This window comes from Rhopilema esculentum, chromosome 13 (genome assembly GCF_057945365.1).
Source record: "Rhopilema esculentum isolate cy_ngs chromosome 13, ASM5794536v1, whole genome shotgun sequence".
Classification (NCBI taxonomy): Eukaryota; Metazoa; Cnidaria; class Scyphozoa; order Rhizostomeae; family Rhizostomatidae; genus Rhopilema; species Rhopilema esculentum.
In genome coordinates, this window is record NC_142827.1 from 1,470,382 (window position 1) to 1,495,398 (window position 25,017).

The following is a 25,017-nucleotide window of genomic DNA, read 5'->3' on the forward strand; positions in this document are numbered from 1 at the left end:
TTTTAGATTTCGTTCTGTACACGAAAATATTTCGTTGAGAGTTTCTGCTATAAATTCCACGGTCAATGACAGCTGTATAGAAATTTGGAGGTCATCCGTCAAAATATCAATTAAAAAAAGTTGCATTTTTTCGAAAAAAGTTGATATTGTTCCAGCTTGCTTAATTTGTATTTATTTTCCATGTAAATGGCAGCCGTCGTTCGCATAATGTTTCCCTGAATTTTTTGCAGTTCCCTTAGCTCAGGGTTACCAACATTTTATCTTTATGCGTTGTCTATATCATATATCATCATGTTTCTCTTGTTAAACATATCATCATTCACTGTAATTGAATTTCTGATTTTTGGTAGCACTTGGATATCCAAGAGAAATAACAAACAGCAGGGTGACACGTGATATAAATCAGCAAATCCAGCAAGCCACTGACGTCATAAACCACAGGGGTTTGGGAAAGTAAAACGCAACTAGGGCTGATCAATACAGTGATTTGCGAGCGCTCAATCGCTATTCTTTAACACAAAAGGATACGATAAAATATGCGTGGAAAAATCATAGCATGATACTAAGAAGACTTTTTGGGTCAAAACTCACCCTTGAATTTTCGAATGACTTCCTGCTGCTCACATCATAAAGAAGAAGCAAGGCTGCCGCAAAATAAGGGAAATAAACTCGTGATTACTAGATACAAATCAAAATGGCTATTTGACGACAAAAGAAACAATGATTGATGCTCACTTTAAAATTTCAAATATTTACTTAAAAAAACAAAAGGCTAAGGTATAGTAAATCCAAGAAACACTTGAGCTGATCGAGAAAATTTTCGCATATGAGAATATTGCCTTAAATCAAATTTTTTTAAAACAATATATCCAAGGCCGAGTAAACTAAGTCAAAGAGGGTCTTATCTTTTAACAGTTAAGATTATAAAAGAAAAGAGGTCGGTCTCAAGCTTTACAGAGACTGGGTGCAAAGTCAATAATAAAACTTTTTGCAGTGAATAGATTACTTGAAAATGGAATGTTAATCTAGATAATTCGAAATTTATGTAACTCAGCAAGTATAATTATCCACCACGTTTTTGCATCTAAATGTTACTTGTTAACTATCATCGCTGTACTTTGGTTGCGCTTAGCCCAAATTGTATCAAACAAAGCAAAGGACAGGGCTAATCCGTTACAACTTTCTTGTACTAGACAAACTGTTCAACTGGTGTTAAGATTATTTCTTGTCCGCTATTTTAGGAACTTCGTTTCATTGATCGCGATAAAAAAGTGACGCTATTTCGATTGGCAAATCATTTTTGTGGATCCAAGGTTTAAAAATTCGGGTTCAACGGCAGTTTTTTGCGTCTAAAGAAAGAATCTAGTTTAGGACGAGAGTTCATTTCATGATTATAAAAGGGTCACTAACACAACGTCTTCATTTCACTAACTGTCCAACTAGATCTAATTCCGTTGGACAGAGTTTGAAGAAAAAAACGAACATGTTAGTCTGACCAAGATTCTATGGCAACTTCCGTTATCAGCACAACTTATTTAGTCAATAGCGCTAAAACAAAGATATTACCATATGGAACCTCGTTTTAAGGTAATATCAGCCTCGGTTAAAAATACAAAACTATAATTTTCACGGAGCAATATTCACATGATCGACGACGCAATTCAATATTGTTTTTAGAGAACTGCACATACTCCAAGTACACCAAAAGGTTGTACATCCTATGCATGATGTTGTGACTTGACTATATTAATGCAATAACATAGTATGTTTATATTATCAAATAGAACGCTCACCGTGAGCATCCCTGTAATACGCATGGGTTATGCTTCTAAATCGTTCTTGGCCAGCTGTATCCCAAATCTATAAAAAATTCATATTTCTTAATATTCAACATTTCAACGATTGTTATAATCCCAAAAATTAAACAAAAGACAAATGGCATCATTATTTCTCTTATTTTGAGAGGATAAATTTATAGTTTTTATCAGTGTGAATCGAGTCTGGAATGAATGCATAACCTTAAAAACAGATTGGAAAGAAGCAATGATAATTGCAGTAGCTGATGTTTGTATCAAAAATTTGCATTGCTAAAAAATGTTTCTTTTTTAAATTTTGAAACTAATGATGAAATGTGAGCTTAAAAATGCCTCAGACTTCAACTAAGGCGCATGTGTGAGAGGATTCCCTTTCTATTAGCGTGACATTTATGTTGACGATCTGGTTGTCACTTTGGCCAATGCAAGGAAATGCTATTGGACATAGTGAAACATTATATGCTTTCCGTATGTATCCAATCTAAGTATTTTTAAATTACTTACCTGTAATTTGATTTTGGAACCATCTAAAACCAGAAGTTTATTCTAAAAAAAACAGAAAAGTGGATAACAACGCGGTGTTACCAAAGGAAAAGTCAACGGAAAATATACGAAACTTCAGATCCGAGAAAAGCATTGCGGAGCCTGCTTTATGGAGTTTAGCAAACACAATGAGCTGCTAGCTCAACCATACTTCATTGCTATGTCTCTTTAGGTGACGTGAATGTCAAGGCTGGTCCCATCGGCTGGTCTAGTGATCCATATAAAGTTTAAAAAGCCATGCAAAGAACAAAAACATAACTATAAATATAGGGCTTTACTTTAAAATCGATTCCAACTGTCGAAATGAAGCTGCCGCTGAGAAAGGCACCATCTTTAAATCTAACAAGAACGCAAGTTTTGCCAACTCCGCTGTCGCCAATAAGCATCACCTGAAATTAAAGAAAACTGTGGGTAAGAAGGATATTTCACCGACACTAGAAATGACTTCAATTATTACTAATAGTAAAGCAATATCAATTATACTTCATGTCATGCAATAGATTCGCACATTCCCGCGCCATACCGCGCTTGCTTACGCAGAATACATTTCATTCTTGTCTATACCCTCTATTGCAAAGCGATGTAGGAGCGAAGCACTTATATTCTGAATCCAGCGATTTTGTAATCTGCTGGAGGCGCATATATGCAGTAATCCAACGCTGACATTAGGATAAAATGATAAGAGACGATGTACTTTGAAATGTTAAGCAAACACATCAAAATATTTAACTATCATGAAAAATTGAAACATAGGTTGTATATTAGCGTATAATTTTGCTAATAATTCTTTTAAAACTGCATTGCTAACGAAGGAGTGATGCACTTTCCTACTTTTAGCTAGTGCCTATTTGAATAATTTTTAGATAAGCGGTGGTAATAGCTATTCCATCGCTTCACTATTCTAAATCTCCTTCTTCCATTTAGCAGACTAGAATACAACAGTGAGAGTACATGGCCCGCGCCACAGGGGGACAAGCGGGCTATGGCCTCCCACTTTCTCGCTAAATAAAGGAATAAAATAAGCTCAAAGTATTTTATAGAGAAAACTTTGGATTACAACAAATACAGTGAGCCAAAGCCCAGAAGTAAAACAACGTCAGCAAATGATTGCCACAACTGGGACTAAGGGGGGGGGGAACTTTCTTTACATTGCTGGCCCCTCCTGTTTAGGATTAGTGGTGCAAGCTCTGGAGTGTCGAATCAGTGGTCGATTACAACAACAACAACAGCAGCAACAACAACTAATATAACACAACGGGGTACATTTGGAACTCACTTTAACGACATGTTTTGTTTGCAACCACGTTGCGCCTACTATAAACAATTTAAGTGTCTGCAACGTAAAATCGACGATATTAACATACAGATGTACATGCAACTAAAGTCTTAGTAACGTTTTCAGAACAGCTGCTTCGATGTCAACATTTTATTTTTTGATAGATTTAAAACTCCTGGAATTGAAATAGTGAGTCCGGATTTGGAAATAATTGGTGGTGTCCAACGTTCAGAATGGCTCTGCTTTCCAACCTTTCTAGACAACAGTCAAGCACTTTCACATTTGCCCAAATTCTCTTAAACTATTAGAAAACTGATGACAAACACATCGTTTATTTAGCGGCGTATTATATCAATAGGTCGTTTCGCGGGTTGGCGATAGGATGCGGGTATTCTATTAAAGACAGTACAAAAGACAGTACAAAAGGCATCAATGATACGTTAAAAACGAATGCAACACCTGCATATTGTTTACTTTCTCATTAAAAACAATATTTGGGTGTGTGAGATTTAATATGTGGGCGAATATCATCTTCCATCCTTATTTAATTGAAATAATTGCAGTTTTAATCATATCAAAATATTCATTTCAGTTGATAACAATGGCCGGTATCGATTGCAGTGATTTGCGTTGATTAAGCATAAGCATACAATATCAAAGTGATATCAGTTGATTAAACTGTTGATTCAGGATTAATCAGTCGATTGAATTGGTAACTGTTGATTCGAGATTTATCAGTTGATTGCAGAGGTATCAAATCAATACGCGATAAATCAGCTAATTTCATGGATAAAAGAGGACTACAATCCCGGACAAAATTGTTGAGACAAAAAGCAAATATCACAATTTTCTACTTTACGTTGCCAATGAAAATTCGAACCCCCCTTTCCCCCAAATCAATATTGAATTTGTAGTTCTATCATTCCCCTTTAAAATTATGCATTCAACATTGATTTGAGGGGAGAAGGAAGTTAGTTTTCAAATGGAAGAGAAAATATCAACTTTCCGGGATTGTAGACATGACAGCCTATTGCAGTGATATCATTTGACAGTCTTCTTTTTATTCTTAATTTATTTGGCATTTGAATCAACCACTGCTAGTAGCACATCACAAATTCACATCCAAAAAGCAACTTTATTAACAGTCTGACTTCAAATACATTGCAAATCCGTTGGAAAATATTACGAATTGAAGACCGATCCAATCCATGAATTTCCCTTTTGAACTGTCTTGGAGAGGCCACTCACTGATCTAACTTTCTGGCTTCTTATTGGTGTTCGATGTTGTTTTAGTTCAGTGACTACTTCTGCAATAGGTTTGGTCACTATCCGTGGCTTTTTATACTGAATCTGGTTGGGATTTTTTGGCATACAGTAAAGCAATTATAGGTTTTTAACTTTCACACATTCGACATACCTATTCGATTTAAAGCAATAATAACAACTTTAAGAACGAGTAATCAATCACTGCAGTTTGAAGTAAAAAGTAGCAAGGAGCTAAATGGGAAGATTAATCTAACTTTAGTGGAAGATGAAATTTCCGAATGCGACAAGACTCACCAAACTCCACCAGACTCACCGATAAACGGCTGAGACGGGGGTTCAAGGATAAGACTAGCTCGTACCAAGTTAAGTTTAGTACAATAAATTCACCTATATAGTAAACGATGGGATGAAATTAAAGCTACAATTCATCAACATTTCCCGAAATATTTTAGAGTTGAAGAGTTTATATTTGTCTAAAGAACGGCCATTGTCTAAAGTGAAAAAAACTGCTAAGAAACTAAAAATAACAAATTGATCTAAATGCTGTCGTTGCTATATAAATCTGTGTAATACTTTTATCTTAGAAAAGCCTATTAATAGCTGATTATTTGCAATGACAACTGGGCACGACAACTGGGCTGACTCTTAAGGTTCTGAATTTGCCTAACAAAAGAGTTAAACCTGTACAAACTCATTACGGGTCTTTTAGCAACTGCATGATTTATTCTCAACTCTTCGGCCTACTCACTACTTTAGCAAAAACCTATCTTCCAATTTAGTGAACAATTGTTTTACAGAGGGTAGATTCTTGCATGTGTAACTACAAAACCTCAATATTGTGGCCAGCGTGATATAAAGGATCATTATTACGACAAGATAACAAATTCTGTTAACGCAACAAATTAACGCCGTCAAACCTTGTATTCTGGTATATCTGGGCTTTTGAGTTGTCGTGCATCAGGAACATCTACCATTTTGTCATGAATCGCTCAGTTTTGGAGTATGGATCAATCAAAACAGTATAAAGCCAGAAAACTGCGGAGTAGATCTATCGCCTGACTGTTCTAACAAAGCACTTGCGGCCTTTGTTCTGGATATTGTCAATGGAACAATAACTACCTTAAACAAGTTGTTACAAACAAGGCGCGACTCTTGATCATGTCTTTTTCAAAATAAATCAGTTTTTGCTGCTTACGTAAGCTATTTACATTATTCATCAAACAGGTTTGAAATTTGTCACAATTTATTTCAAATACTTGCCACTTAGCACATTTCTTGTTATGAGAACATGACTGCTGAAGTTTCACACGTGATTTTGAGATATTGAGTTAACGTACGGGATACAAGTAGGCAACCCCCGGACAAAAACCGCTGCTTAAAACTGATAATGGGAGGTGTGCCCTAGATTGAGGGGGGGGGGGACTGTTAGATTCGGCAAAGCACCATGGGTTCGGTAGATACGCGAGTTCTTAAACGAATAGTCTTTGAGATACTTCATTAAGCCATGAAATTGATGAAATAGCTTCTTTATTCCTCGAGAAATTTAACATCAACAATCATTATTTTCCAAAAAGAAGGAAAATAGATATAGAAATATACATTGTTGGCAATTCTTTGAACATTTACAGATATCAGAGAGAGGCCGGGCTTACGACAACACCAGCCATTACCCCTTGTGGAGGTATGGGACTGGATATGCCAAAAGCGACTTGAGCTGTACCTATGGTGATGAAGATGACGCAAAAAAACAGAGTACACTCTTGCTTGAGTCTTAACGTCGAAAAAAAGCTTCGTTTAATGCTACCACTGAAAATGGGAGCACATACAGTAAAAAATGAGAGGTCGAGAAGTGATTTTATCAAAACGATACAGTTTTTGTGAAAAATGTTGAAAGTTAGGACTCTAGGTGAAGTAGCGGTTTGACATCAATAAGGAAAACAGAGGTCATTAACCAATTTTCCAACGTAACAAAAACCACGACCACATAAGCACTTATATAAAACATGATTTAAAAAGTCTCCGCATATTCGAGCTTCCAGATTATCACGTGGAAGGGTTCAGTTTAGGTTCCTATTCAAAGGGTGCCTATCCTATTAAATAGTCAATAACTGCTTTCGGCTATGCTTTTTTCATTTATTAACAAATTCTAAACTTAGAACATTGACAGAAATACAGGATATGAAGTAACGTATCATACTTAATATGCAGAACTTTTTATATGCAGTAATTAACTGTGCTTGTCTAAAAAAATTAAGAAAGCATTTCTTTCGGGAACCTATCACCACTGAGTACTGCATACAACATATATGGAACACGGCAAGATGTCAATTTACAATCAAACCATGCAGGGCTTTAACTCCTGCTCAAGACATCAAAACAGTTGCTACAATTTCTTCCCCTCCCTGCACATCAAAACTTAACTTCAAGAATTCTGGCTACATGTTTTGACGATAGTAGCAACGATTGTTACGAATGTATCAATCGTAAAGGTGATGTATTCCTATAGGTTAAATGGTGCTCAAAACCTTTCATAGCTCATACGATTTCTACAGCGTCGACGGAACGAAGAAAATACATTTTCTGGTTTCACAAAATCAGATAAAAAGACTTAACAAAATCAATTTAAGCTATATTTGTTCTGCACACATTGTTTTGTCATAACTCAAGCAAACATTGTTTGTTACACTAGGGCAGCAATAAAACGATAAAAGATTTTAAAATTATGTTTGTTCCTTTTTTAGTCCTGTTTAGAGAATTAATATCTCGCCAGAAGTTTTGCTGGTTCAAGCTTCTCTTACAAGTACGATTAAAGCTAGCTACTTTCAAAATCATACTTCGAGAGAGTTGCTTTGTTCTCTGCTCACCAACCAAGCAAGATTCTATGTCGTCACCAAGCACTGACATAGAAGATGAGGATCTTAGTGGAAGGAAAGAATTATGAATTAAAATCGATCACTGACTTCAATTCAATCGAAGTTCTTTGCTAATTCCAAACAGGGCTGCACTGTTTACAAGCAATCACGACCCTCTGATTAAAATGTGAAATTCCGTCGTTGGAAAATATCCATTTTTGCTCCACGGAAAACCTGAATCAAAGAGATCGTTGAATTCAGCCAAGGAAACATGTAATAGAAACTTGAAGAAACAAGACTAAACCTAATGGACTGCTGCAGCGAGCTTTCAATTATTAATAGGCAAATGGGAAAGACACAAAACAACAAACGTGTCAAGCTGAACAAACCAGGTGGCAAAGGCGAGACCGAATGTCTGAGTCGTTGTTAACGAGCTTCTGGTTGCTCCGAGACAAACTACTAGTCTGGGCAGAGGGGGGGGGGGGGCATTGTGGCCTTTGAAATCTAGAAAACCACTTATCAGTTATTCTAAAACTAATTGGGGACAGTAGCTGCAGGTTTTACATATAAAAACAACAGTCTACTCCTCTAAAGATGCAGACCAGAACGATGGTCTAAGTTCCTCCTGTTTTTTAGAAAGATTATCAACATAGGCGTCGACTACGTGAGGGTTCGGGGACTCGAGCCCCCCACCTGGGAATTGCTATGGGGGAGGGGGCTCAGCCCCCTCTTGGAATTTCTTTTGAAATCCGCCACTGGGCTGAAAATTCAGCGCAAAACAGCTGAAGGAAGGTATATGTATATTCTAAGTCTCAAAAATGTGAAATTTATCTATTGTTAAAGAATAATTTGAAAAAAAAATCCCTTGTAAAAAATTTAGTCTAAACTTTCTGTCTCCTACGTCATCTGTTGATATTCTAACTTGTCTATTGCGGAAATCGAACGGCGTCTTAAAGGTCAAACTGATCAAAGGCAGGAAACCATAACCAATAATTTATAAAAAATGACATCCCTACTTTGGATGAAAACTCGAATTTAATAGCTCTCATTGAGCATTTGATCGTACCTGCTTTTCAAGATGGACAAATTTGTTGTGAGGGTGAATAAAAAGAAAAAAGGCATTCCTATTTCGCAACAAAAGCCTCCAGAGAGCCAAGTTTCGAAATCATGAAACAAGATGTTGGCCTTTCGTGTTCAAAACAAGACCAGTTTTCGAACATTGACTCTGAAGTGGTAAACATGCAAGATAGTTTGGGCAAGAAAGCAAAGGGAAGGAAATTCCAGTCTTAATGGTCAGCAAAGTATAAATGGCTGGAATACAAGAGTGACAAGAATAAAGTGTTTTGCAACTTGTGCACTTCAGCAATAAGTCAGGGAATGCCGATTCCCACGGTAGCACAGCAGCAGCGATGCCAACGTAACAGTTGAAACAATGATATTTTCTGGAAGAGGGGAGCAAATGCTAAAATACAGAAAGGCTTTGTGTACAATTTTCACAAGTTTGCGTTATCTTGGATGCCAAGGGCAAGCTATAAGAGGAAAAAACGAGAAAGACTCGAACTTAATAACCCTGTTACAGGAAAGAAAAAATGATGTGCCTGAATTAGCTGCATGGCTTAAAAGAGACGAGAAGTATAAATGGCTTTCTCACGATGTTTCTAATGAAATTCTACAAGACTTCAGGAAGGCTGTGCTAAGAGAGCTGGCGAAGAAAGTGAAAGATGTGAAATATTTTGGTATTATGCTGGATGAAACCTCAGATGTCTCTAACAAGGAACAGATAAGTTTTTGCTTCCGAATTGTGGATGATAACTTCAACATCGAAGAGCTGTTTTTTGGTTTTTACGCTACTGAAATCACTTCAAGCGAAAAATTTTTCACTATAATGAAAGACATTCTTGTACGGATGCAATTTCCGATTCATCAATGCCGTGGTCAATGCTACGACGGAGCCGCTAATATGTCAGGATGTGTTGGTGGTCTTCGGACAAGAATGCAAGAAGTCGAAAAACGAGCTGTATACGTGCATTGTCGAGCACACAAACTTAACTTGGCCGTTCAGGATGCTATGAGCAGCAGCAAAGAAATCAGAGATTTTATGGCATTAATACAAGATCTGATAGCATTCATTCGTGGGTCCCCCAAACGCCTGGCCTGGTTTGCTCATTTTCAAAATGACGACACGGGAAATGAAAAAATCCCTGCGCCCTTTTTGCCCTACAAGATGGACTATGCGACTATTTTTCATTGCAGGCAATTACAAGTAATTACAGTGCGATTCTCCATTGGCTTCAAGAAGTGGATGAAAAAGATAAAAATACAGCCGGAGTTAAAGCTGGAGGGTATCTCAGATCACTGTCGAAATTCGGCACGTTTTTCTCGCTAGAAGCTCTAAGAATGGTGTTTACCATAATTGAAGGAGGCAGTGCAAGTTTACACAGTTAAATTTCAGCAAAGCTGAGAAAGTCATTTCGACTATTCGTCAATCCATTTCGGATGCAAGAACAGACGCCAGATTTTCAAATCTATGGCAAGCAATTGTAGCGTCCGCTGATCTAAACGAAAGTATTGACGAGCCTCAACTTCCAAGACAGCGAAAAGTGCCACGGAGATTAGATGAAAATGCTCAGTCTGCCTTCATCCCCCAAACAGCAAAGGATACACACAGGCAGTTGTATTTCTCTTTGCTTGACAGCGTTTTGGTTGGCCTCACAGATCGATTTGAGCCCAACGAAACTGCTATTCACTTCAAGAAGATTGAGGGCTTTATCCTGGGAAGAGAAATAAGCCCAGACTACTTTTCTGAGCATTATGTCGATGATCTGGATCGTGTCAGACTACAACTACACAGAGACATGCTCCTGGACAGAGCGAAGACCCAAGAGCGTGAATTAGATGACTTCCAATCCGTGGTGGATTATCTCAAAGCAGTAAACGCATTCTGCAGTATCCTCCCAGAAATAAAGAAACTGCTCAGAATTGTATTGACTTCACCAGTGTCCAGTTGTACTGCTGAGAGATCATTCTCTGGCCTCAGGAGGTTCTTGAGATTGCGAATGTCCCAAGAACGACTAAACGCAGTTGCTTTGATGAACGTCCATAAAGATATTGTAGAAAAAATCCCAGTTGATGAGTTGCTAGACAATTGTATCTCGAGGTCATCCGTCCGAAAAAACACGTTTATTCTATCGAAGAAACACTAATCAAAGAATTGAACTGATGATACTGTAGACCATGATGTTATATCTACTTTATTTAAATGTTTTGTTTTGTTATTATACATACTACATATGTTGTATTACGTTATTAAAGCGACAGGGAATTTTTCTACCTTTTAACTTTTTTTAATTTTTTTTTAATTTGAATTTTGAACCCCCCCCTAGGAAAAATATAAGTCGGCGCCCATGATTATCAAACATTTTCTCGATGTAATTATGGTACAGCTTTCGTATCATTCGGATTACAAGATATTTGCAGTCATGTCGTGAACTCAATATTGCTTCGAACGCAACAACTATATGAACAGTTCACGAAGCAAGAAATAGACCTTTTTAATTTTTACCACGCCGAAATAACCACTAAAATCATTACAACTCTACTCACTAACCACCACTAAGAAAAGAATCCCCTCTTCACGGGCACACAGCCTCTATTTATACTCCTACTTATTATTACGTAACTTTACAAAAATACCTACCGTGATTACATCATACTTGCGAGATTACCATCGAACGTTCCAGAAATTTCTACGCATACTAATCATACCATGAATTATAATTACAAAGCAATGTCAGCAGGGAATAAACAAAGGAAGTCTTAAACAAAACAACCGCATACGTAATGTTTCTAAAGATTAAGTAAGTTTTCATCACGTGTCTTCGTGGCACTCAGTGACTCCGTCACATTTCCCCCTCCTTCGGTAGACAAAAATGGTACATTTTTGACTGTCTTTTTACAACGTGTTCAAATCCTTGATAATGTGTCCGCATTTGAGTTATCCTGTCCTCTCCGATACTCTACTCTGTAGTTATACATCTGTAATGCCAAACTCCATCTAGTTAGCCTGCTGTTCTTCTCTTTCATCTGGTCCAACCATTTTAATGCATTATGGTCTGTCTGAATTGAAAACTTCCGGCCATATAGATAAACTCGCAACTGCTGTATTGCCCATACGATAGCCAAACACTCTTTCTCTACAACAGCATAGCGTCTCTCTCGATCAAGTAACTTGCGGCTAAGATACATTACGGGGTGTTCTTCATTGTCATCTCCAATTTGACTAAGAACTGCTCCAAGTCCTCTATCTGATGCATCCGTCTGTAGTAAAAACTCTTTGCTGTAGTCAGGGCTTCTCAAGACTGGTGATGAACATAGAGCCTTTTTAAGTCTTCTGAATGCGTTTTCACAATTATCTGTCCATTGAATAGTACCTTTTACTTCCTTTTTAGTGAGGTCCGTTAATGGGGCTGCGATGTCTGCATAACTGGGTATGAATTTTCGGTAATATCCCGTTAAACCAAGAAATGAGCGCACTTGCTTTTTGCTTTTTGTCTCAAAAAGTCTCTGACCGCTTTCACTTTGTCATCTTCTGGTCGAACTTTGCCATTTCCAACAATATGTCCCAGATAATGCGCCTCGTTCATTGCCAATGAGCATTTCTTTGGATTTGCTGTGAGCCCCGCTTTACTGATACGCGTCAATATCTCCTCCAAATGTTTTAAGTGGTCCTCCCATGTAGCACTGAATACTATGACGTCATCTAAAAATGCTGCTGCACATTTTTCCATTCCTTTAAGTATCTTGTCCATCATCCTCTGAAAAGTAGCAGGAGCTCCGTGTAATCCCATAGGCATAACTCGAAATTCAAATAAACCAAAAGGTGTTGTGAATGCTGTCTTTGGTACTGCATCAGGACTTAATGGGACTTGCCAATATCCTCTTGTAAGATCCAGGGTGGAGATGTACCTTGAATTGCCAAGCCTGTCAAGAATTTCATCAACCCGCGGCATCGGGTATGCATCAAATGAAGACACCTTGTTCAATTCTCTATAATCAATACATATTCTCAGCGATCCATCTTTTTTTGGAACAATCACTACTGGAGCTGCCCATTCACTATTTGAAGGCTGGATGATTCCCATCTCTTCCATTTTTTCGATTTCCGTCTTGATTTTCTCATACTGTGACTGTGGCAGACGATACGGCCTCTTCCTAACTGGTTTTGCATCTCCTGTGTGAATCTGGTGTTCTACTACTGTTGTTTTTCCAGGGGAGTCTTTCAAAACGGTTGCGAATCTTTGTAGTAGGACATGCAATGTTCTTGATTGGCTGTCACTAAGATCTTCCTCAATTTTTACTGCTTCCCAGCCATCTTTAGGAAATTCGTTGTTTATAGAAGGTACCACTAAGTCATTCTCCTCTTGATCTTCTGAGCTATTTTCCCTCTCTGCAATCCAGTAACTCACGTCCACAGCCGTATGTTTTGGACTCAACATATTGACATGAAATATCCGAAATCTTCTTCTCCTGTTGGCCATATCTATCTCGTAGTCTACCGGACCAACTTGTCTCTTCACTTTGTACGGTCCTTGCCACTGTGCTTGTAACTTGTTTGTACTTGTTGGCAGCAATACAAATACTTCATCTCCCTCTTTGAAGATTCTGACCCTTGATTTCTTGTCATACCAGGTCTTCTGCTTTCGTTGGGCTGTGCTTAAATTTTCCTGTACTATCTCCATCATTTTTGAAAGGTTTTCTCTCATCTTCAACACGTAGCTAACTACGTCCTCTGGTACCTTTTCGTTTGACTCCCACGTCTCTTTCAGTATGTCCAGTGGCCCCCGAACTTGTCGACCATAAAGAAGCTCAAATGGTGAGAACCCTGTTGACTCTCCTGGTACCTCGCGATATGCAAAAAGCAGATAAGGTAGCATTTTGTCCCAATTCCGGTAATCGTTTGTAGCAGCTTTCCTCAGCATGTTCTTAAGCGTTCCGTTGAATCGTTCACAAAGCCCGTCTGTCTCTGGATGGTAGGGACTGGTTCGAATAGATTTGACACCGATCATCTTGTAAACCTCCTGCAACAGCTTTGACATAAAATTCGAACCTTGATCAGTCAGGATCTCTTCAGGAACACCAAAACGACTTATAAGCTTTACCAGTTCCTCTGCCACACTCTCCGCATCTATGCTTCTAAGTGGAACTGCCTCCGGGTATCTTGTTGCATAGTCACAAATAACTAAAATATACTTGTGTCCTGCAGCACTTCTCTCTAATGGGCCAACAATATCCATTGCAATCCTTTTGAAGGGAGTATCAACGATAGGCAACGGTACCAACTTGGCACGATTACTCTTTCTTCTTGGAGATGTCCGCTGGCAAATTTCACATGATCTGCAGTACTCAGCAACATCGTGGAACATCCTGGGCCAATAAAATCTTTGCAATATTCTTGCTGTAGTTTTCTTCCGTCCAAGGTGGCCAGCCAGAGGGATATCGTGGGCCAGCTGTAGCACTGTCTTGCGGCATTGATATGGCAATACAAGCTGCTCTATTACGCGAGAATCCTCAAAATTTCCATCTGGGCACCATTGGCGAAATAATATGCCTTCCCTCTCTATAAACCTCACCTTGCCATTTAATGATGACTTCAACTGCGCATACTCCTTACATTTATCCAATGTTGTGTCATTCCCCTGCATTTCTCTTATCTCTGCGGCGCTCCAACTGAAATTCTTCATCTCTAAACTTCCTTCATTTTCGTCATTTGTATTTATCTTTGCTGTTTCCGCCGTCTGTACTTCTTTTGACCCAGACAACGATTCAACTGTCCCCTCGGTATTGTCGTCTCTATCCACATCTCCAGTTGAAGAATTTATCTCGCAATTTACATCTGAAGTTTCCTCTGATTGATTGCCTTCTCCGCTAGCGTCGCTTAAAGCCCGCGCTTTTGCACCCGAGCAGATCTCCCTGGCCAACTGTATCGCCTCTTCTTGTTCCCGTGCTTTCTCCTGTGCTCTGGTCACTACTATAAAAGCTTCAATTTCATCCCTCTCAAACTTCTCATCATTTACTATGTCCATGCCTAACAGAACCGGTCTTGGAAGATTCGGAGACACCACAACCCTTTGCAAGAACACTTTGTCTTGAATCTTTATGCTGACTTCGGCAGTCGGGTAGCTGACATAATCACCATGTGCGCATTGTATATCAACTCTGGTTTCCTCATTGACTTTGCCTTCTGGTATCAAGTCTTTGTGCACAAGTGTCCTTGAACAGCCAGTGTCGACAAGAATGTCTACCGGTCTCCCTTCTATTTCCCCTCTGCAGCTGAAAGCCTTTAGAATTTTACCAACTGAATGCTCTCCAAAGTCAAATGATTGTGCTGATCTGATCAACTTGTCTTTATGTTTAACATAATATCCCGTATGTCTCCCTCTGTTGTTGTTGTTGTGGGCCTGATTTGACGGACAATGCAGAGCAATGTGTCCTGGTCTCCCGCACTTAAAACACTGAATTGTCGAGCTCCTTGTAGGTGTATGTTGTATTGTATCGTTTTCAGGCTTTCTTTTGCCTACTGGTACCGTCGTATCTGCTTGTTTTGGTACAGGGCAGTTCTTTAAAATATGGCCAGTCCTTTTACAACCATGACATCTAATTTCTTGGGTACCCTGTCCCCTGATTGTGGCCTTTCGTGCTAACAGGTAATCGTCAGCCAATATGGCAGCTTCTTCTGATGTTGTAGGCTTTCGCTCTCTGATCCAAATTTGTAGCTCTAATGGCAGAGAACTTAGTAGCTGCTCCAATATGATAGCATTGGAAATCTGCTCCTTTGAACTTGTAGAGGGATGTACCCACTTGCAGTATAGATCACGCAGTTTCACCTCCAGTTCAGTGCAACTCTCCTCGTTCCTTTTCCTTGTGGCTCTAAATCTCTGACGATAGGTTTCTTCATTAATATCGTACCTCCTCAAAATGGCTTTTTTCACTTCTTCGTAAATGCGAGACTTCTCTGGGTCCATGTTGGCATACGCGGCTTGTGCTTTTCCAGAGAGCAATGGTGCTAATTTCACCGACCAAACCTCTGCTTTCCATCCATATGTTTCCGCTACACGCTCGAATGTGGTGAGAAAATGCTCTATATCGTCATCGTCACAGAACCTTTTAAGAGCAGGCTTCCCAAGGTTTATCATTGGTTCTTGTCCCTGGCTGGATAAACTGAGTTCTGCGAATTTCTCTAAAAATTGCCTTCTCTCGTTGTCAGCTCGAGCTTCCCACGCAAGTCTTCTTTCCTCCTCTCTGGCCAGCCTTTCCTCTTTCTCTCGCTCACGATTTACCTTTTCCAGTTCTCTTGCTTTAATTTCTCTCTCCCTTTCTCGCTCTCTGGCTTCCCGCTCTTCATTCTGAAGACGAATAATTTTCTCCAACTGGGCCTTCTCCTCTTGTTTTCGCTGCGCCTCTTGTGCTTTTACTTGCTCTTCTATGTCGGATTGCTTTTTTCCAAGTGTGGCTATTAGTTGCATAAACTGCTCGTCTCTCTTTCGATCCTGCTCCTCTCTATAGAGGCGCTCTTTTTCTTCTTTTTCTGTCATCCATTTAAGTATTTCTAAAACTGCTCCACTTTCCCCTCGTTCTTCGCTTGTATGCTGGGCTTCTTCCTGCCTTTTCCCTCGTCTTCCTTCGGCTGCCATGGTACTATTCCAACACACCACAGTATTTCAAACCAAATTAAACAGTTTTTACTCCACTTACGTGATCCTCGCCTACCGAAGTATTTTTCCTCGGCGATAAATGACCCCACTTCTGGTACCAAAATGTCGTGAACTCAATATTGCTTCGAACGCAACAACTATATGAACAGTTCACGAAGCAAGAAATAGACCTTTTTAATTTTTACCACGCCGAAATAACCACTAAAATCATTACAACTCTACTCACTAACCACCACTAAGAAAAGAATCCCCTCTTCACGGGCACACAGCCTCTATTTATACTCCTACTTATTATTACGTAACTTTACAAAAATACCTACCGTGATTACATCATACTTGCGAGATTACCATCGAACGTTCCAGAAATTTCTACGCATACTAATCATACCATGAATTATAATTACAAAGCAATGTCAGCAGGGAATAAACAAAGGAAGTCTTAAACAAAACAACCGCATACGTAATGTTTCTAAAGATTAAGTAAGTTTTCATCACGTGTCTTCGTGGCACTCAGTGACTCCGTCACAGTCAATATTGAGTTGTTTGAAATATATAGATTGAAATTAAAATTAAAGGAATTAATGATGAAATACAGAGACTAAATCAATGGGAAAAGGGGCGGTAGCTTTGTTGAACCATTCAATATGGCTGAGGAATGGCTGTATCAATTAAAATCGCATTTCTAGAAGTGGTTAAAATATCAAGTCAGAAAAGTACAAAGTTAAATTCTATACAAGCACTTGGAAGAAATATCGATCAAATTACCGATATAAAGCTTGATCACACAAACTGTACCACAGCCATGTTAACAAATAAGGTAAACAGACGTGAACAGAACTCTTTCTACCGTAATGACATTCATTAATCGAAAAAGATCTTTAAATAGGGGATTTAAGTACCTTTTTTGGAAAACGAAGACATTGAATCTTTAGGATTTTAGAATTTACTTCTGTTAGGGGTAATCGGTAATTTTTCTTAATGAAGATATAAAAAAATGTATTAAGTACCAAAAAATCCGGTGTGAAAAAGTTCGGTGGACTAGTTTTCGGTCATTTTTTGAAATTTCGGTGTGAATTTCGTTGAGAATGTGGACAATTTCGGTGCAAGGAAACATTTCGGCGAGAAAAGAAATGAAAGATTTTTTGTAACTTATTCCTATCTTCAACACAAAATTAATGCAATCATAAAAGCTACAATAATTGAACACCTTGATGTCAGCCCAATAAACAGAAATTAAAAGTAGAATGTCACAAACTCTTATTTAAAGGGCCCTTTTTCAATATTTATAACCCATGGAGGAAAATTGTTTCGAAAAGTTTACAGTTCGCAATATTTGCGATTGCCAAATATAACGCGTGGATTAGAAAAATCTGATCGATCGTAAGTTAAAAATTGAGGTGACCAAATTGAAACTGCTCGAACGTTTGAAAGAAATAATTCATTTAGAAAAAATTCAGAGAAAAAATGAAGAGCCAGTAGAAGCATCAGTTCAGCCTTTAAAGAACTCGAATTGCTTGGATGTAGAGGGCGAAAGAGAACAAAGTGAAGATGAAATGGGTATCTTATTTATTGATTATGAAGGAGAACCAGAAACTGAATATTTACATGTATTTGGTGTATAATAATACTCAAAAAGCCATCAAGGAAAATCTGTTTTGCTATTTTGAAAGTTCATCAGTGTAAAATGGGATTTCTCTAGCGTTGGAAAATTTCGGTGAGAAAAAATTTCAGTTTCCCAAAATTTCCGTGGGATTAATTTTCGGTTGCCCTGCTTCAGCGAAAATAAATCCCGCCGAAAATTTTTGTACTTAATCTAAGTTAAAATGTTTCATATAAATCTCCTATATATTGAGCCCTCTTAAATCGTTGGATTGTTTAATAGAGGTGCGATACAAAGAGCAAGAGAAACATGAAATATTTTTGGAAATAAAGCCACATTTTTAAAGTTTTCTGACACAGCCAATAACATCTGTGGAGCTCACTTAGAGGACGATCGTAGAAGTCTATGATTTTTTTAACAATTTAACATCGTTATTGTTACCCGATATCTCAAATACCTTAGTATTTGCTAACCTGGAATTCAGATTGCATCAACTTTATTAAAATAAATACCGCAGCTCATAAAATTGATTTTCGGCGACTCTATATTTGCTGTTGGTTAAACTAGGCCCATAGCCACATCCAAAACGAAATCCGGTTGTTCGCAGGCTTTTACAGATTACTTTCACTTTTTACCAAGCTTTTTTCACCAAACTGCTTCACAAATCTTAAGACGTATTCATAATAACACATCCTATTTCTCGGTAAAATAATCTTGGAAGGAATTGTGGTACTTCCTAGGTGGGTCCATTCTCAGGCTTTCTCCCACGATTTCAGTAATGCGCAGGATTTCACACAAGGAACTCTGCAGGAAGGGTCGAATGTCATCTAGATTCAAATGCAGTCCATGAACTTTGTTTCAATATTCCAAACAATTGATGAAAATCGCCAGCTGAAAACACTATACAGGAACTATACTTTTTCACCTGATTTTTTATATAACCGAATGATGACTGCCGCATGAAGTTTAGAGACAATTAAAAAAACTGTTACTACGACAATGGTGCCTACACGTAATATACCTGGTACAGTACTACGTACAGTCGACTCCGCTTATAGTCACTTCGTCTAAAGTCCCATTCCAGGCGGTATAAAATTTAAGCCTAAATATGTATATGTTAAATTAATCTTTTAAAACAACATTTGGCGAGGAGACTACTGTACAAGTATAAGAACAACGTTTTAATCTTTCTATAGAAATACAGTGTGTGCCTTCAAGGAGTTCCAGGAAAGACTAAATTCTGAGCCCCATCGATATTTTTAACTTGCATCTGAACCAAAGCATTTCTCAGGTGCTTATGACTATTAACAATCACCAGAACCCTAGTTGATGGCAAGTTCTTATTCAATGTCAATGTGTCAGCTTGTTTCATTCATTTACAGCCTTCCGAGAAATCATTATCCGAGAAATCATTATCCTCGAGGCACTTGTATCTTATTATGCTTGTCTGAGCGACATTTTGACAAGCTGCATAACCATATAAGGTAAGCACAAATGACGACAGCCCGGTCATACTTCCTTATTCCTAGTTTTGTATTTGTATTTGTTGCTACTTAGCACCCGAAGGTAGTTTTTAGGACACTGAGAAGCTTATGCCTATCGAGCAGTTTCCTGGTTCTTCCTCGCGATGTGACCACACCTCGTGATTCCTATGCCTGGAATTACAGAGAGCTGGCGACTCTCCTCACCCTGGATGAAAGTTTGGTCATGCCCGAAGGAAGTCATGAACCACGGACCCTTGGATCTGTAGTCAGTGCCTCTAACAACTGAGCCATCCTCGCGCCTTAATGTCATAACCGGTCATACTTCCTTATTCCTTGTTTCATGTCATAACAACTCTTAATCATTTTATATAATCTTTGCTCAGGGCCGGCGAAACGCATTTGAAAGTGGAGGGGCCAAGGAATCAAGGTTATGAAAGGTTTTAGGAAAGGCCACTATGGTTGGCGGCAAGAAAATTTTTAGAAATATGATATCTAAGGTATGGTCAGAAACAGTATCTAAAATGGATTTTGACTGAAGGAAAATCCGAGGAAATATTTTCAAGCTTTCAGTTATCAATGTGTCGTATAATTTCGTATATTGTAATGTTGACATGTATTAGGAAAGTTTTTGCAAATGTTTGGAATAACCTTTCAATTGTAGCTCGTAATCAAGCTTCTTAGATTTAAAAAGGAGCCAAAATGAAATGGAAGAGAAAATGGATGAATCAAGCTTTAACAAAACCATCAACATTGAAATTTCAACAAAATCACTATCAACTCAAAATGAAAAATTTTGCAACAAAAATTCTCATATTTCCTTCGACAGTTTTTGAGAAACTTCCCGTCAACAAATAGACCTTGGGAGCAATGTTTAGCCTATAGAAAAAACACATTTTCATCATTTGGTGCAGGCAAGAAAGTCTTTCTGAATCAGTTTTCTTGATCTATTCCCTTAGCCAAGCTGTTACTCGATGCACCACTTGGACAATGACCGACTTTTCTGACCAAATTCCCATTTTCAATTCTCTGTTTGTCTTCTTTGGTAAATACATAGTTTAACCTAAGTTTAAGTTTAATCTTATTTAATATCAAGCTTAATCTAAGGTCATTTTTTAAATATAACTAAGAACACTTAATTACAGAATGGTAGACTAGATTTATTTCCACTTTGCCTAAAAAAATATTTTGCTCTGCAGAAAAGTGGAAGGGCCATGGCTCCCCTGCCCCCCTGTTTTGCCGGCCTTGTTGCTATTTCCTGTTAAGAAAGACGTCAAGATTTGCATGGCAGCATAATCCACCATGAAGAGTTGGGTTAAACATACAATAGAAAGCAAATACAAAAACTTTTAAGCAAAAAGAGACATAGAATAGCAATATTTGAAAGCAAAACCGATTAACAGAATTCCCATTTTTAAGATCAGAAATCAAACAATCACTTAGTTGGTCACCAAAGGTTTTGTTTCTGGTTTCCTTATATTCCTTGCAGGAATTTGTAGGACAATATCTGAGTTCTATCTGACCAAACCCAATAATTTTCTCTCATTACTTAAGAAGTACAGCTACTCTCCCAGTTATCATTTTTTGGAATCCATGATCTTATCTACAGTGTAATATTATTTTCCAAACGGCAGTACATATTTAGGGGTATGTGTGTCATGAATTCAGTTTTCAAGTGAAGGAAAAACATTGGCAAAAAGTAAAACTTGAAAACATTAGCCATCCAGGAATTGAGCTCTGTGTGATAACAGCTGAGAGCATAAAATCTAGTGAAGGTATTGATAAATGACAGGGGCATCCAAACTTTTGGAAGGGATAAGTGCTCTCTGTGGCACAATCATATCTGAAATTTTGGCTTTATCTTTAAAAAATTGGGTAATTTTATTACCCAAAGTTTGATTTTTGGGCATAACAATAACAATGAGATACAGGTTTGAATTTTTCTCGGATAGGGGAGGCAGTTGCCTGTCTGCCTAATTATAACCATTATGGGTTTTGTTCAATTTAGAAATAAGAAAATGACATTGATGCCATAAATCTGATCACACAAATAAAAGTGAATTGAATATAAGTTAAATCAGAGGAAGAAATATGGTGGAGGAAGATAGAAGTTCACAAATAAGATATTTTGACTTTGGAGTAGAAAAGGGTGCTCAAGAAGCTAACCACAAAATCTGTGCACTTATCCCACTTCATAAAAAGAGAGGTGGTGCAGGGGTTAGCTAATAAATTATACTTTTGAAAAGAGTAGAAGGAGCTGCAGCCCTCCTCTTTCCAGCATGCCTGAAGGGTACTGTTTCAATCTATCTTCTGATAATCTGAAAGTCATTGACATTGGCTTCATTTAACTTCAAATGTCTAATCCATACATAAATGCTTTTATGGCGAATGGTATCTATATCCATACAGGATTTTCACACAGAACATCCCATATTATCTTAGCAAAAAACAAAACAATGATTGTCATCTTAAAGAAGATAACATTAAGGGCATAGTGCAGGTTCTGTTGAATTTAGTCTGAATTTTTGCAATGATACATATTGTTGTTATGGAAACTCATTTGGCATAATTCAGTCAATGAAAACTTTGCTCATGAAGCTATATGACTTTGTATAAATGGCAGAACGAATATCAAAATTTTTAAAATACATTATCAATAGTCCAGTTCAAGGAAATACTTTGCCCCAGGAGAAGGAAACCAGGTGGAAATAAAACACCTGTTACTTTGGTAACTCAATAAGGATTGATTGTTAATTTTTACAGCCAAAAGACCATTCTTTTATAATGGTCAACAGCCCTTTTAAGAAGATCACCCAAAAATGACAAAATACACATTTTGTTTGGTTTCATAAATGCCAATTGTTTTGGTTTTGCTCTAGAATGTAAAACTCTGCCAACATATAAATCATACATTGCGTGCCACAAGCCCAAAGGAAGATTTTGTTCAGTTTTAAATGAGTAAAATACTTCAGGAATAACACAATACATTATTTCTTGCAAGGCAAATACTTTTGTAAATGACAACAAGGGGTGTGGCATTTCAACTACACAGACCATCAATGCTGGGCAAACACAGGTGTACGTCTGTGTTTAGCTAAGCCAGTGAATAAACCCAAAATAGGGAGCAAGTGAAAAAAGGAGGAAATTCTGTTCAATTAAAAGGGAATTTGATAGATCTGCTAAGGTTAAAGATATTAACAGCAGGATAATCCTTTTCTAAGAACAACTGGACATTCAATGGTGTAAGCTAAAATGAGGCTCAAAACAGGAAAATTGACATCTTCATTAGTTTAAACAATTTACGGCAGCGATAAACATTTTTAGCATTGGTTGAAACGAATTTCAAGAGCCTGTTCTAGTTGTGTCAGAAAGAACAAAAGATTCTTTTATTTTGTCAGATTTAACAGTTTGCAAATGAACAACATACACGATTCGTTTACACGATTAAAAAATATTTCAACCAAGTTACATGCGTAACCTCCTCCACGCTACATTTCATTTATTATCAGCCGCCCGAATGGTTATAAACTGTTTTGACTAATTCTGACCTAATCTAACCTACTTCGAAAATTGGCTTAAGACCAGGCAGGAAGGTGTGGGTGTTTCTTACACATTAGGGTTTGCCATCAAAATATTTCAACTGTGAACGATGTGGCGTTGAACAAAAATCGAAACTTTTCATAGAAAAAGTTTCAAAGCTAGTATGCTTACCGAAATTCTATTTTTCATAATTAAACCCAACTTCTTGAACTTTCTGAAACCACCTTAGTCCAAAATTGCATATGTATACTAAATTTCGCAAAGACAGACAGGCCTAAAGAAAATCTATGCAGAATAGAAGTTGTCTTACCTTGAAAGCATAGTCATAGTTTTCGCCACGTGCCCCATTTGATCGCCCTGTCTGCGTTACAGCATTAGCCATTTATCTACCCAGCCTGTTCTGAGAACAACAATCTATCATCTGTTCCGTCAGCCTGGAAGACAATGGCTGCTGTGCATGATGCTGCTAACTTGTAAACAAACTGTGCAAGCTCTCCGGAAGAAGTTGTTTCAAAACCTGAACCCCCGCCTCCTTTCCGGAACGAGGTAGACCTGCTACCCTGCCAGAGGTTGTACAACTTATTTCCAGATAGAATATAACCACCATAAAATTTGTTTTTGTACAGTCAATCTATCAAAACCAGGCCTCAAATAAATTCTTGGGGAAAAATCAAATTTTCCAGTAAATGTGGCATCAGCTGTGAGCAGAATTTGCTGGAAAACTTTCTCAAGGTGTGTATTTTGCTTGTCACTGCTAGTAAGCGCAAGCTTTTCTACTTAGCCTCCGTCACCCACTGCAACTTCTCTTATCAAAGCAGGGATAACTCTTGAGAAAAGGAGATCATAGGGAAATCTAATGGCAAAAATTTCAAGTCCCCCCCCCCATTCTTTATCAGAAAGTATCGATTATGTCTAAAACTAGTTTTTGATATATTTCTCTGCACAGGGCTGTTGGTGACAGTGTTTGCGCTTCCTTCATACTTAAACGATGCCAAATACCAACAAGCGAACTAGACAGACAGGTAACATTACAATTAGGTGATTACCGTGAAAACCAGACCCTAAGACCCTAAGACCCAGGACCCTTAAGTACTAACATCAAAAGGACCCTTAATGAGCCTCTGCTCCATGGTTTTGAAATTTGAAATCTTTATTATAGCATGTTCATATCGATTTTATCATTTGACATTTAAAAAGAAATATTATTCTCGAGCTGTAATGTTTTGAATATTCTAGAAAAGTTTTATCGTACGCGATAATTACCATCGACCTAAACACACAATTTTGTCCCGATTTATAGCATCTTTCACGCTTTATGCTCTTGCTACTCCCTAGCCACGCCCTATTCAAGGTGATTGCCTTGAAAAATGGAGGAAGGTTTTGACAGGAAAAAATTTTGACGGGACGCAGTTTAAGGATATTTCTGGACTCTGATTTTGAAACATACTCCCGTTGTTACACGATTCCTCTTCTTCAAGGTACTTTGATCAAAATCAAAACGAAACTGAAACTAATTTACAGTTTCCTGGTTTCCAGAGCAATCTTGATATTTTTGCAGTTTGATCTGAATTTCTGCTAATGCGATTAATGCAACCAATTTTTAAAGGGAGGAAGGGGATGAGAGACTGTACTATTATATGTACGTTACATTACCAAAATATGTTTAGGTTTTTGTTTCAAAGCTGTGACCATGCTTGAAGAAGCTTGCTGTTTTCCTGCTTGGTATGGCACAACGCGTTCTAGTAATAATAGACGCACGATATACAGGGGCTGAGAGGGCAGCATTCAATATTCATCGCAGCTCAGGCTCCATTTATAACAGTTCTATGTCAATGTAGCAACAATATTCGGGGAAGACCCACATTAAGCTTAAGGCCCCCCCCCCTTAATAGTGGTGAATGGCATAAAAATTGCATAAGTGTTTAAATCCCACC

At 38.0% G+C, this 25,017-nt stretch overlaps 2 protein-coding genes across 3 annotated transcripts in view; both read right to left on the reverse strand.

Moving 5' to 3' along the window:
• Positions 1 to 23,862, reverse strand: part of LOC135691894 (ras-related protein Rab-26) — a 28,109-nt gene extending 4,247 nt beyond the window's left edge. Inside the window, exons 1-5 of one of the 2 annotated variants that reach the window (XM_065209892.2) lie at positions 23,394 to 23,862; positions 2,636 to 2,746; positions 2,319 to 2,360; positions 1,794 to 1,860; positions 592 to 644 (exon numbers count right to left, since the gene is read on the reverse strand). In XM_065209892.2, the coding sequence (XP_065065964.1) occupies positions 592 to 644; positions 1,794 to 1,860; positions 2,319 to 2,360; positions 2,636 to 2,746; positions 23,394 to 23,465 (345 nt within the window). In that variant the 5' untranslated portion in view covers positions 23,466 to 23,862. Of the gene's footprint in view, positions 1 to 591; positions 645 to 1,793; positions 1,861 to 2,318; positions 2,361 to 2,635; positions 2,747 to 5,816; positions 5,958 to 23,393 lie in introns of those variants that run through there. The other variant, XM_065209893.2, reaches the window with a different exon arrangement.
• Positions 12,263 to 16,441, reverse strand: LOC135685866 (uncharacterized). The gene has a single exon (XM_065201959.2). It carries the CDS (start codon positions 16,439 to 16,441, stop codon positions 12,263 to 12,265), a length of 4,179 nt encoding a protein of 1,392 aa, XP_065058031.2.
• Positions 23,863 to 25,017: the final 1,155 nt, after the last annotated feature.

What these genes read in the sequence shown, in the direction of transcription:
- LOC135685866 (XM_065201959.2), bottom strand. Translation starts at nt 16,441, where the DNA reads ATGGCAGCCGAAGGAAGACGAGGGAAAAGGCAGGAAGAAGCCCAGCAT.